The 13,625-nt window shown below is 36.2% G+C and overlaps 1 protein-coding gene across 1 annotated transcript in view; it reads right to left on the bottom strand.

Moving 5' to 3' along the window:
* LOC107551919 (phospholipid phosphatase-related protein type 5-like) overlaps window positions 1–13,625 on the bottom strand; it is a 62,780-nt gene that overhangs the window by 34,481 nt on the left and 14,674 nt on the right. Inside the window, exon 3 of the mRNA XM_016233699.1 lies at window positions 6,511–6,699. Within this exon, the coding sequence (XP_016089185.1) occupies window positions 6,511–6,699 (189 nt within the window). The remainder of the gene's footprint in view (window positions 1–6,510; window positions 6,700–13,625) is intronic.

The raw sequence follows: 13,625 nt of genomic DNA, 5'->3' as shown, positions 1-13,625 counted from the left end.
ACACACACACACACACACACACACACACACACACACACACACACACACACACACACACACACACACACACACTCATGCACACACACGCACACACACACTCATGCACACACACACACACACTCATGCACGCACACAGGGCGCAGATGCAACCGCTCACTATCCTCAAGACAAAGAGAAAAGGCAGTTACACGCAAAGAGAGCATGCTCCCAAACGTGTGTTCCAACAGAGATATGTTCATCTGTGGATGAAAGAGAAGAAATGTCCAGATCACATTTCACTTCAAAATCAGAATAAAAAATAAGTCATGAAATGAAAGTTTTCTTTGATCTTTTGACATATAAAAGGTCATTGTACTCAAAACTTCTTCTTAAGTTTAAAACAGCTTTTATTAAAACTGCCATGTCTTTCTCTTTTCTACTTATTAAGACAAAGAGTTTGTTTCATATTTTATCTCAGTATGACATCATAGTGTGACGAAAGACCAGCAGATCAACACCTACTTCTACATCATTGTAGTAGGAGGTGAGTAAAAATGAGAGAGGCGCAAACACAGGAGCAACAAAACAACAAAACGATAAGAGATGCCTTCAAGGATTACAAGATGCTGTGCACCAAATTGTGGAAAGACAAAGTTTCTTTCCTTGTTTCCTTGTGATCCTAACACCATGTCTACAACAGATGCAACCATTGTTGCATCACGTTGCAGCTCACTGCAACAGGCTACACTGGATGCAACAAAGTGACCGTTGCAAATCTCCTTCTTGTATGTTGTGTCACATTGCGCCGTGCTGCATCCAGTGTAGAAAGAATCACTGATTATAATGGCTTCTATCTAGTCGCATTGCATTGTGCAGGGGCATAGCGTCTGGGTATGCAGGGTTTGCAGGTGCATATGGGCCCGGGCGTATTGGGGGCCCGCCGAGCCGAGGGGGAACCTTTAATTGAAATGAGGGAACGGATAGAGCCCTGCATGGGCCCGGCCCTTCCGACAGCTTATCAGAATTCTCGGCCTGAGTCTGACCCGAGCCCGTGTATTTTTTCTCTCTGGAGCTTTCTTTCTTCCCCTTTACACAGCTGCCGTTGCAAAACTTTTTATTTTTTTTAAATTCAAGTTTTTTTTTTTTTTTTTAAAGTAACGACCAAGCGGCGAGCGGCGGACTGAGTTGAGCATATGTTTGATCAATTTAGGCTTCTCAAATCAACATGACTTGCCTAAAATAAAATCTATAGACATAAAACACTTCATGCAATTCACAATATTAATAAAAAAATTTAACCTAGATAATGTGTGCTGTTAGACGCATATACAGTCGTTTGTGCGTATACGCATACATTTTGTATGGTATAGGTGTTTCGTCCAGATGGATCCGGCGTTTTGGGAGAGTGATATTTTTTTAAACCGGGTCCCAGAGTGGATAAATCTGAAAACGCCACCCTTGCGTTTTCATGTGGACAGCGAATACGTATATTTTCTGAAACGATGACATCATCAGCCTACGTCTGGCCCCTAGTCAGACACCGCTATGTCACGTAACAGCAACAAAAACATGAACAAACACTGAACGATTATCTTTTTATTAACTAACATTAACACAGATTAATAAATGTATTGTTCCATGTTTATTTGTATACCGGGTGCAAGGATTATGCACATAGTCCAAGTCTTCTTCTCCGTTTTTAGTGTATCTCTGTGGCAGAATTACAGCACCACATGCTGGTCTGGCATGTATACTATATCGTTTTGTGACGGTTTCGTGTGGACGTAGATATTTCTTGAGACGAGGAGAAAAAAAAGATCGGATAGGGAAAGTTCTGGCTTTGTGTGGACGTAGTCTAAGATTAACGTCATAAAATTTTAAGAATAAAGTCAAAATTACGATAAAAAAATCATGTTATATTGCGTGAAGTTAATGTGAAAATACGCCGACAAAAAAAACTAAAAATAAAAAAAATTTATAAAATAAAAAGTCTGTGGCATCCAACCTGTCATTCTTCACATTTAACATGAAAAACACCAATAAAACGTAGGCTTATTGACGTTTTTTGAAACTCTAATTGATCGATTTCATAAAACATTCATTTGTATTAAATTGTTCTGATTTTTTCAACATGCGTTCAAACATTTATTCATGTTTATTTCGTGCTGCAAATATTAAAGATGAAAATATCATTGATTCACATGCTGCTTGAATTGAGACGAATATTGTTATCTCACTACAAATTTAAGAGCGTAAAGACACATTTATTGTTTGTAGTATTTTATTATAAAGTTGACAGAAGGCTGACACTTTGTGTTTTAATACAAGTAATAAAGCACAAAGCTTATTGCGATTATTAGGTGGCTTGCGTGCTACAAATGATGAATGGACTTGAAAACGTTAAATATTATTTCCAAGCATTTATACCGTAAATAAAACAGCTTGTGAATACACGTAACGTTAATCACTTCATAAAAATCAACAATAAGTTAACCGAGTTGGAGCCAATAACGTTTGGGGGGGCCCGTACAATTTTATTTGCATATGGGCCCGGGGCTGACTTGCTACGCCACTGTGCTGCTCACATCTGGTGTAGACGCGGTGTAACATTAGGAAACAGAGAATTAACTTTAATTATTTTTAAAAATGAACTTTAACTATTTTGAAGTTCCAGACTGTGTCAATAAGGGTATGGTCACACCACAGCAACTGGACTAAAAAAACTTTTTTTGCTTCATTTTACTGTACAATCATTTTTAAACAAGAGTTTGATGCAGGCTTTTTAGAGAAAAAGATGATACAATGCCGACTGTGTTGGATCCAACAGTACTGTAATGTTGCAACACACAAGTAAGTGTGAGTAACTATGTTTTTACCATGTGTCACTATTGCTTTGTCTGTTACTGTACTGAGTATTTATCCTTTCAACCAAAATGACCCATATTGTTTTCATAGTACATCACAGCAGTGTCCATCTATTATTTTTATATGCAAAATTGTTCCCCAATTATAGCAGTGGGCGTTTACTTCCAAAGTCTTGAAAGTGGCACGCCTATCAAAACAAGAGTTACTTCTGAAGTTATTTCTAAATAATTTTGATTTTTTTGCATTTCTTTACTTCATTATGTTACATAAAATAAATAGTATAAAAATAATACAACAAAAATAAAACATAACAATATCATAAAAATAAAATACAGGCTCACATCACAAAATAAACAAGGAAAAAGATACATCACTAAAATACTTTCACATTCAAACACACAGACTAGATACACATGGCAAGAAATTCTTCACATTTAACATGAAAAACACCAATAAAACGTAGGCTTATTGACGTTTTTTGAAACTCTAATTGATCGATTTCATAAAACATTCATTTGTATTAAATTGTTCTGATTTTTTCAACATGCGTTCAAACATTTATTCATGTTTATTTCGTGCTGCAAATATTAAAGATGAAAATATCATTGATTCACATGCTGCTTGAATTGAGACGAATATTGTTATCTCACTACAAATTTAAGAGCGTAAAGACACATTTATTGTTTGTAGTATTTTATTATAAAGTTGACAGAAGGCTGACACTTTGTGTTTTAATACAAGTAATAAAGCACAAAGCTTATTGCGATTATTAGGTGGCTTGCGTGCTACAAATGATGAATGGACTTGAAAACGTTAAATATTATTTCCAAGCATTTATACCGTAAATAAAACAGCTTGTGAATACACGTAACGTTAATCACTTCATAAAAATCAACAATAAGTTAACCGAGTTGGAGCCAATAACGTTTGGGGGGGCCCGTACAATTTTATTTGCATATGGGCCCGGGGCTGACTTGCTACGCCACTGTGCTGCTCACATCTGGTGTAGACGCGGTGTAACATTAGGAAACAGAGAATTAACTTTAATTATTTTTAAAAATGAACTTTAACTATTTTGAAGTTCCAGACTGTGTCAATAAGGGTATGGTCACACCACAGCAACTGGACTAAAAAAACTTTTTTTGCTTCATTTTACTGTACAATCATTTTTAAACAAGAGTTTGATGCAGGCTTTTTAGAGAAAAAGATGATACAATGCCGACTGTGTTGGATCCAACAGTACTGTAATGTTGCAACACACAAGTAAGTGTGAGTAACTATGTTTTTACCATGTGTCACTATTGCTTTGTCTGTTACTGTACTGAGTATTTATCCTTTCAACCAAAATGACCCATATTGTTTTCATAGTACATCACAGCAGTGTCCATCTATTATTTTTATATGCAAAATTGTTCCCCAATTATAGCAGTGGGCGTTTACTTCCAAAGTCTTGAAAGTGGCACGCCTATCAAAACAAGAGTTACTTCTGAAGTTATTTCTAAATAATTTAGATTTTTTTGCATTTCTTTACTTCATTATGTTACATAAAATAAATAGTATAAAAATAATACAACAAAAATAAAACATAACAATATCATAAAAATAAAATACAGGCTCACATCACAAAATAAACAAGGAAAAAGATACATCACTAAAATACTTTCACATTCAAACACACAGACTAGATACACATGGCAAGAAAAACACACAGCTTTGCCCAAATTAAACCTCAGGTGCCTCTCAGCGCACACAGGGGGCCTCAGGTGTCCCTGTGCACACTGCTGTCATCTCCATGTGAAGGAAGACAAGATGGTGAGCTTTTTCCACCTTCTGCTCTCATTTGCACAGATGAGGAATGTGTGTGTGTGTGTGTGTGCAGCGTGTGTAAAAATACTCAAAAGTGAAGAAAGCCTCTGATGTTTGAATCTGTGGTATCTCACCATCTGTTTCTGTGATGCTGGGTGAGACAGACATTAATTCACCCTCCCTCTGATAATTAATCATTTGATACCGCTGGGAAAACTTTATTTTTTTTCCTGGCTAGCTAAATCGAGACTCTTGTGTTGACCTCATCTAGCTTCCATTCACTGCACTGCATCACATTATGGACATCTGACCTTGTTAATATCACTTATACTGGGACTGACCAGTATAAATAATACTAAATAATAATGACATGTAGTCCCAACGCTAACATCCAAACAAGAGACAGAGCAGGCCCAAAACATGCCCTACACAAGTACATGAACGCTTCTAGCTACACTACCATTCAAACGTTTGAGGTCAGTAAGATTTTTTTAATTAATTTTTTTAAAGAAATTATTACTTGTATTCAGGAAGGTTGATTTAAATGTATTAAAAGTGAAAGTAAAAATATATTTCAAATAACTGTTGTTTTTTAAACTTTCTATTAATCAAAGAATCCTAAAAAATATGTATAACTGTCTGTTATATGTGCACAACTGCTTTCAACACTGATAATAATTTAGTGTTTGCCATTCCATGAATAAATTACAATTTTAAATATATTAAAATAGAAAACACAATATTACAGTTTTTACTGTATTTTAATCAAATAAATGCAGCCTTTCTGAGCAAGTGAGACAAACAATATACAGTAAGTTAAAACCCTTAAGGTAAGGTAAAATTTGTGAAAATTTTGGCAAAAAGGTCAACAGTCCACTGTAATGTGTAGTGATGCATCAAGAACTGCTCACAGAGCTTATTTTCAAACCAAGCAGCTTTCCGGTGGTTAAAAAAGTTCATTTGTATGACCAATCAGCATGCAGAAATCTTTCACTGTCACAAGATAGTGCCCCACTGAAATTACTGGACTTCACTTGTGAAATGCACTGAACTATGGTACATGTGACCACACATTCAGAGCTAACTAGAGGTTTTCTGAACTCATTATATGTTTGTTGCAACCAGCCATACAGATAACACAGAAAAATCTCTGTTGGATTTGTCTCTTTATACATTGAACCACTCCAAAATGGTCTTAGTTTTAGATGAGTAACTTACACAAGCTGGTTAATATTTTTTTTTTGCAAGTAAACCAACCTGACCAGTACTAGGTGACCAACCAAAGACAGCAAGAAAGTGCCCCCCCCCCAAAAAAACAAACAAAACAAAAACGTATACCAATAACTAACATCACATATAGCAGGTCACTTAAAGTGTTTACCAGCTGATTCATTTAAGATAGTCTAGGCTGGTTTTATTATTATTTTTTTACATTCTCATTTACCTTATAGTAAATGATAATTATCTTGAATATCACAATTATTTCCCCTAGAATGCAAAGAGATTAAAGAGCAAGTCTGCAATTAAAAGAGATTTCAATAAATCAAAATCTGCTATTCACATTTTATAGCTATATGGTATGTAAACAATACGTAAAAGTCTCATTGTGTGTATTTTTTATTTCTCCTTAGATAGGAGGAAATAAAATGTCTTCAGCAGCAGTTTTTCTGCATTATTTTATCCAGATTGTTAACAAATGAGTTGAATGAGTTTGTAAAATATCAAATGCATAAGATCACGTTAACACACATTCAGATTCAAACACACTCATTAACGATCCCACACACCGAAACAATAGCGTACACACACGTGTGGCACCTCAGAGAAGTGTGAGTTTATGAATGGTAGTAGAACTCTTACGGTGACGGTGGGGATGGCGGTGACCAGCGAATACACCAGCACCGGAGGAGCTTTGCTGTCATCTTCAGGTCCTGGATGTGGCTTGGAGAAGGCTTTATCGAAGCAGAAGAATCCTTGAACGTGCACCGGGAACGTGTCCGTATACTCAAAGTAGTATGCCAGGAGAACCGTTCCAGCCATGATCACCAGCTGGAAATAGAACATGATTCCAGTTTAGAATAGAAAATCCGTTCTAATATGCGGATGGTGGCGTTCTGGAATAAAAAACGAGCTGCAGTCGGGATCTTCGGCTGAGTGAAGGAATAAACAGAAGAAAATTCTTCCCCGTGAGAGAAGTGACAGAAGATTTTGTGGCGTGAATGAGTGAAGGCAGCACGAAAGGATGCTGAGAGAATGGCTAGAATCTCTTCAGCTCTGCCTATCTATAGAAATAAAAAAGAGAGGCATGGAAGACACAAATAAAGAAAGAGAGGCATTTTACGGAAAAGAAAACAAGCAAATGAGAATGATCAAGGTAGAGAAGAAAAATAGGGGGGGAGGAAATGAGATGGCAATGTAGTAGAGCGAGCGAGAGAGAGAGAGGACTGGAGGGATGAGAGAGAGACAGAACCCCTGGGAGAGAGAGAGAGAGAGAGAGAGAGAGAAGAGGGGGGGGGCATGTGCATCTGTGCTCACAGCGGGAGATGAAATGGGTATATCTCTACAAGTATAACATGTAGTTCTTTTAGATTTTTAGGCAGCAAAGATAAATAGCATGCCATTTATTCCAAAAATTGATTGAATGGCATTCTCACGTACAAATAGGCAGAGCTGGGTAGATTACTTACAAATTGTAATCCGTTACTGATTCCAAAATTACACGACAAAAATTGTAGTTAGTTATGTAATAAGTTACATGACACATTTTAGGTAATATAATCAGATTACTTTTAGATTACCTTTGATCTAACTTGTTTATCACATTGATTTAAATAGGATAATCTTGTACCATATTGATGTAAAAATAGAAAGAGTAAGAAAATATATTCCATTCATTGTAATTAACAACATGAGGTGCATTAAACATTAAATAACCTTACATCAAGGTTTCCCAAACTAGGGTTCGTAAAGGAACCGAGTTTAATGAAAAGCTAACAATTCATTAAATCATAGAAATGTACAAAATAAATAAATCATTTAAAAATAAAACACTTACTAACAAAATGAAATCATTTATTTGTTTACCTGCATGTCATGTGACCATTAACCAACGTCAGAGAACCGCGAGCATACAAATGTGATTTAATTATTAAATATTTATTTTAAAATCTCCGGGGTACTTCAAGTAAATATATTAGGTGAAAGAGGTTCAGATGACAAAAAAGTTCGGGAATGCCTGCATTACATGTAAATAAGAAATAACGTGAATTTGTGCATTTTAATGTGTTTGAAAGACAAAAGCCTTCCAAAGACATAGTAATACATGATTAAATAACCTGTAATTCATGTGTTCAGTAGTTGATGCAATGTTGAAACACATCTTAAACCTGAACTAGTTTTTGTAGATCCAGTGGTCAAATGCTATGTGGCCACCTGACTAGTGAATGTCCACAAAAATGACAGACTTTCTGAATGTATATAAGCGGTAGGATAAAGATGAAGAGGAGTTAGGGAGAATAAATAAATGATGAATAATTTATTGCTATTGTGTGAATAATATGTAATCATGTAATCCATAAAAAACTAACTGTAGTCTAATTACGAATATTTTAAAATGTAATTAAATCTAATTACAAGTACTTCATTTTTGGAATCTGATTACGTAATCCAGATTACATGTAATCAGTTACTACCCAGCTCTGCAAATAGGGCCTGAAGCTGAAATTATATGCTTTTTTTTTCCAGAATCTTCAGAAAATGCTGACTGACAACCCTAACCATTAAATTAGCTAAAGAATGTTTTGGTTTATTTTAGTTAGCAATTTGTATTTTCCAGCAATAAACATAACATAAATAAAAATGTTTTTAAAATGCTATGGTAGAATGGGAAACAGGGTTCCATATTTAGCCTAAACTGTGGCTCCAGTATAGGGTCTGCTAGTTTGGAACCAACAGCTGGATTAGATTTGACAAACTCATTTTTCCCATAAATTTGAGGGGGCTTTTTTTCTAAATTGATTCTAATCTAATAGTTCTTTCTACAAAAACAAAATGTTTTGTGCTTCTACTGGACAAGTGTCTTGAGACCAGAACTCATTATTAAAGCCAAAGTTCTCTCCATTTTTAACAATTTGAAATTTAACCAAATATACAATAGACATATTTTGTCATTCATTTGCTAAACACTTCAACCACTTCATAAAATGCTTACCCAATATCCGATGTTTGAAAATGCTTAGAATTGCTAAATCTGAACAATTTGACTTAGTACTGAAACTGAACTTAAACACAAGAAAACACTGAATTTGTCTTTAATGCTGTACTTTCTGTTCAACCCCGTTGTGTTGTGATATTTATTCCCTTTTAAAAATAACATTTATTGCTTCTAAAATCATATTATGATTTTTGACTACATTTTCTAACACTGGTAATTTAGTCTTTATCAGTATTTTGTTTACACATATCAGCTTTGTGAAGCTCAATAGTTCAGTGTTGTGGAAATCATCACAGTGATCAAATTTGACAAAGTATTGGTACAAAGAAAGAATATTGACTGTGAATAATGGGGTGTCCTGCGAATAAATGTACTTGCTAAACCTGTGTCTACATGTCTACAAATAAAAATGTCATCTCATCTCAGTCTTGTTGGGATCATTGGCAGAGGTGATAATTGCCAAATTCTATCATCCATCAGTGCTTGAGTTCCTGATAAACAATTCTGAAAATCCAAAAAGCTCTTGTATAAACTGTTGCCTACTTATTACTTCATTCTTGTTCTACTCCAGTAAGATCTTTTCCGCTGACTGCTTCTGTCTCCTCCTGCTGTGCATGCTTTCATGTTATTTCTAGCTCCTATCCCACATGAACATGAACATGAGTTTTCCGCTCTCACTCATCTAAAAGCTATCAACAGAGTTCTGCACCCAGCTTTAGTCTGCTTTGTAAGTCCTCACAGTGCTTCCTAACATTTTTTGTCATTGGTAACTCAACAGCCACATCAATAGCCTTTCATCAACACCAAACTAGAAACAGATTTTACTGATATTATACTGGATATCATTCAACAGTATGATTTACTTCATTAAAGTGTCAATTATTACAATGATTTACAGTGGGTGAAAAAGACTAATTTAGTACCTATTTCCTCATTGTAATGAGACACACAAGCTTGTTTGTCACGAGCCAACTCACAATCCTGGCCAACCACGAAGAATCGTTCTTGAGAAAAGCCTAACAATGAATTTATTTACAAATGAAATTCATATTTTTGTAATTCAAATCCTTCCTGGTAAGGAAATCACCACCTCAAAACAAATCCTGATGGCTGATTTTCATGTACCAGTTTATCTGAAGATTCTGTTGCTGGCTAATATAAGATAAAACGTCTCAGGTTACTTATGTAACCATGGTTCCCTGAGTAGGGAACGAGACACTGCGTCCTCTAGGGGTCGCTATGAGAAACCTAGAGGACGCAGTTCGAAGTTCACATGAAAGGGAACGTCTCAGGTTACTTATGTAATCATGGTTCCCTGAGTAGGGAACAAGACACTGCGTCCTCTAGGTTTCTCAGAGCGACCCCTAGAGGACACAGTTCGAAGTTCCCATGAAAGGGAACCCAATTTGAATCCTGCCACCAGTGTTGCCAAGTCCGCGGTTTTTCCGTGGAATTGGGCTACTTTAACACTGTTGCCGCGGGTTGTTTTTCATGTTGTGCGTAAGGTTCAAGGCCGGAAAACCATACTGGATGCCCGTGATCTTCGGGCCCTTAGACGGCACTGCATCACATACAGGAATGCTACTGTAATGGAAATCACAACATGGGCTCAGGAATACTTCCAGAAAACATTGTTGGTGAACACAATCCACCGTGCCATTCGCCGTTGCTGGCTAAAACTCTATAGGTCAAAAAAGAAGCCATATCTAAACATGATCCAGAAGCGCAGGCGTTTTCTCTGGGCCAAGGCTCATTTAAAATGGACTGTGGCAAAGTGGAAAACTGTTCTGTGGTCAGACGAATCAAAATTTGAAGTTCTTTTTGGAAAACTGGGACGCCATGTCATCCGGACTAAAGAGGACAAGGACAACCCAAGTTGTTATCAGCGCTCAGTTCAGAAGCCTGCATCTCTGATGGTATGGGGTTGCATGGAATGCCTGCAGTCCAGATCTTTCACCCATAGATACATTTGGCGCATAATAAAGAGGAAGATGCGACAAAGAAGACCTAAGACAGTCGAGCAACTAGAAGCCTGTATTAGACAAGAATGGGACAACATTCCTATTCCTAAACTTGAGCAACTGGTCTCCTCAGTCCCCAGACGTTTGCAGACTGTTATAAAAAGAAGAGGGGATGCCACACAGTGGTAAACATGGCCTTGTCCCAACTTTTTTGAGATGTGTTGATGCCATGAAATTTAAACTTAACTTAATTTCCCCTTAAAATTATAAATTTTCTCAGTTTAAACATTTGATAGGTCATGTATGTTGTATTCTGAATAAAATATTGAAATTTGAAACTTCCACATTGCATTCTGTTTTTATTCACAATTTGTACAGTGTCCCAACTTTTTTGGAATCGGGTTTGTACAAACAGTCTAATACAGTTTTAGTGTGGAATTAACAATTTGCTGCAAGATAATAATCCTCAATCAAACATAACCCAGATAAATCCTCTCTAAACTGGTTTGGAACAAATCTGGAATACACAGATTTAAACTGATAAAAACTTTCACAATAATCCAAAAATTCCAACTACAAATCTTAATATATATTATTTATATTTATAGTAAGATTGTCTTAATTTTGATTCACAAAGGTGGATTAAACTGATCAAATGTGGCAGTCAAAACATTTACATTGTCACAAAAATTCAAATAAATGCTGTTCTTTTGAACTTTCTATTCATCAAAGAGTCATGAAAAGAAAATGTATCATAGTTTCCACAAAAATATTTAGCAGCATAACTGCTTTTAACACAAATCAGCATATTTAAATGATTTCTGAAAAATCATGTGACACTAAAGACTGAAGTAATGATGCTAAAAATTCAGCTTTGTTAATCACAGGAATAAATTACATTTTAAAATAAATTAGAAAACTGTTATTTTAAATCATAATAATAATATTTCATTGAATTAATGTTTTGCTGTATTTTTGATCAAATAAACACCACCTTGGTGAGCATAAGAGAATCCTAAACTCTGATGTGTGCTATATTATGTTATATAATGTCCCATGTGTACTATAATTACTGTTTTAAAGCTCAAAATTGTTTTATGCAAAATTATCACCAGGACATGTAAGAGAAATACAATTTGATTGCCTCATGTGTACACGTTTGAAAGGCAATGAAAGCAGCCGTGACTTTGTATACTGTGTATTCATTCAACAACAATGCCTGATATTAAAGGTTCTTCATCAAGATCAATGATTGTGGGGGACAAAATGCATTGCACAAAGACCTGACAGGAGTGACAGAATTGAGTTCATTAACTCATTTTCAATGGATGTGCTAATTGCGAGCAGAAGGCATGTGCTCTTGCTTAGCAATGTTGGAGAAGAAAGGTCACACATTCACATAAACAGCAGGAAAACAGGACAGATGGGCACAAGTCAAATGAACCTAACATTTTCAGATGAAACAATTATAAATGTATCCAAGAAACAAAGCCGGTTTTGACATAGCCTATCTTGGGCGAGTGCTGCAAATGTCATAAACACAGTTCTCAGTTTATTTGTTGAGAGAAATATGTCACAGATGTGTTTGATTACACATGGGATTTTTAAAGAGAGGTCCCACTTGTGGCCTCATTTTTCAGATCGAGTCTATTGCTTAGTCAGTTTTTCAGTCTTTATGAATTTTTAACTGCTGTGCCAGCAAATAAATATTCAGCCGTCATGCTAACTCTGCCACTCTGTCAAAAACTGACAAGATGGTGACAGAAAGAAAGAAAATATCTTTGGTAAACTTTAGCTATTGCCGTTAGCACTTTTGCACAGGAAAGAGGAAAAAACAGCTTAAAGGGATACTCCACCCCAAAATGAAAATTTTGTCATTAATCACTTACCCCCATGTCGTTCCAAACTCCTAAAAGCTTTGTTCGTCTTCGGAACACAATTGAAGATATTTTGAATGAGAACCGGGAGGCTTGTGACTGTCTCATTGACTGCTAAGTAAATTACACTGTCAAGTTCCAGAAAAGTATGAAAGACATCGTCAGAATAGTCCATCTGCTATCAGTGGTTCAACCGTAAAGTTATGAAGCGGCGAAAATACTTGAACACAATTTAAGATATTTTGGATGAAAACCGGGAGGCTTGTGACTGTCCCATTGACTGCCAAGTAAATTACACTGTCAAGGTCCAGAAAAGTATGAAAAGCATTGTCAGAATAGTCCATCTGCCATCAGTGGTTCAACCGTAACGTTATGAAGCGACGAGAATACTTTTTGTACGCGAAGAAAACAAAAATAACGACTTTATTCAACAATTCGTCTCCTCTGTGTCTCTCCGCATCACCTTAGCGCCATTTTGGAGAATATCCGCTGAACGCAAACAGCGTACGCTATTCTGTGTCAGCCGCGACACAAGGATACGTTTTCTACGTGTATTTACACTTTGATTTGAACGAAAACAGCGCATCCGTGCAGCGCGGCTGACACAGAATAGCGAACGCTGCTTGCGTTCAGCAGATATTCTCCAAAATGGCGCTAAGGTGATGCGGAGAGACACAGAGGAGACGAATTGTTGAATAAAGTCGTTATTTTTGTTTTCTTCGCCTACAAAAAGTATTTTCGCCGCTTCATAACTTTACGGTTGAACCACTGATAGCAGATGGACTATTCTGACGATGTCTTTCATACTTTTCTGGAACTTGACAGTGTAATTTACTTAGCAGTCAATGAGACAGTCACAAGCCTCCCGGTTCTCATTCAAAATATCTTCAATTGTGTTCCGAAGACGAACAAAGCTTTTAGGGG

This window comes from Sinocyclocheilus grahami, unplaced genomic scaffold, assembly GCF_001515645.1.
Source record: "Sinocyclocheilus grahami isolate Dianchi unplaced genomic scaffold, SAMN03320097.WGS_v1.1 scaffold437.1, whole genome shotgun sequence".
Lineage (NCBI taxonomy): Eukaryota > Metazoa > Chordata > Actinopteri > Cypriniformes > Cyprinidae > Sinocyclocheilus > Sinocyclocheilus grahami.
This window is presented reverse-complemented; position numbering and strand designations above follow the sequence as displayed.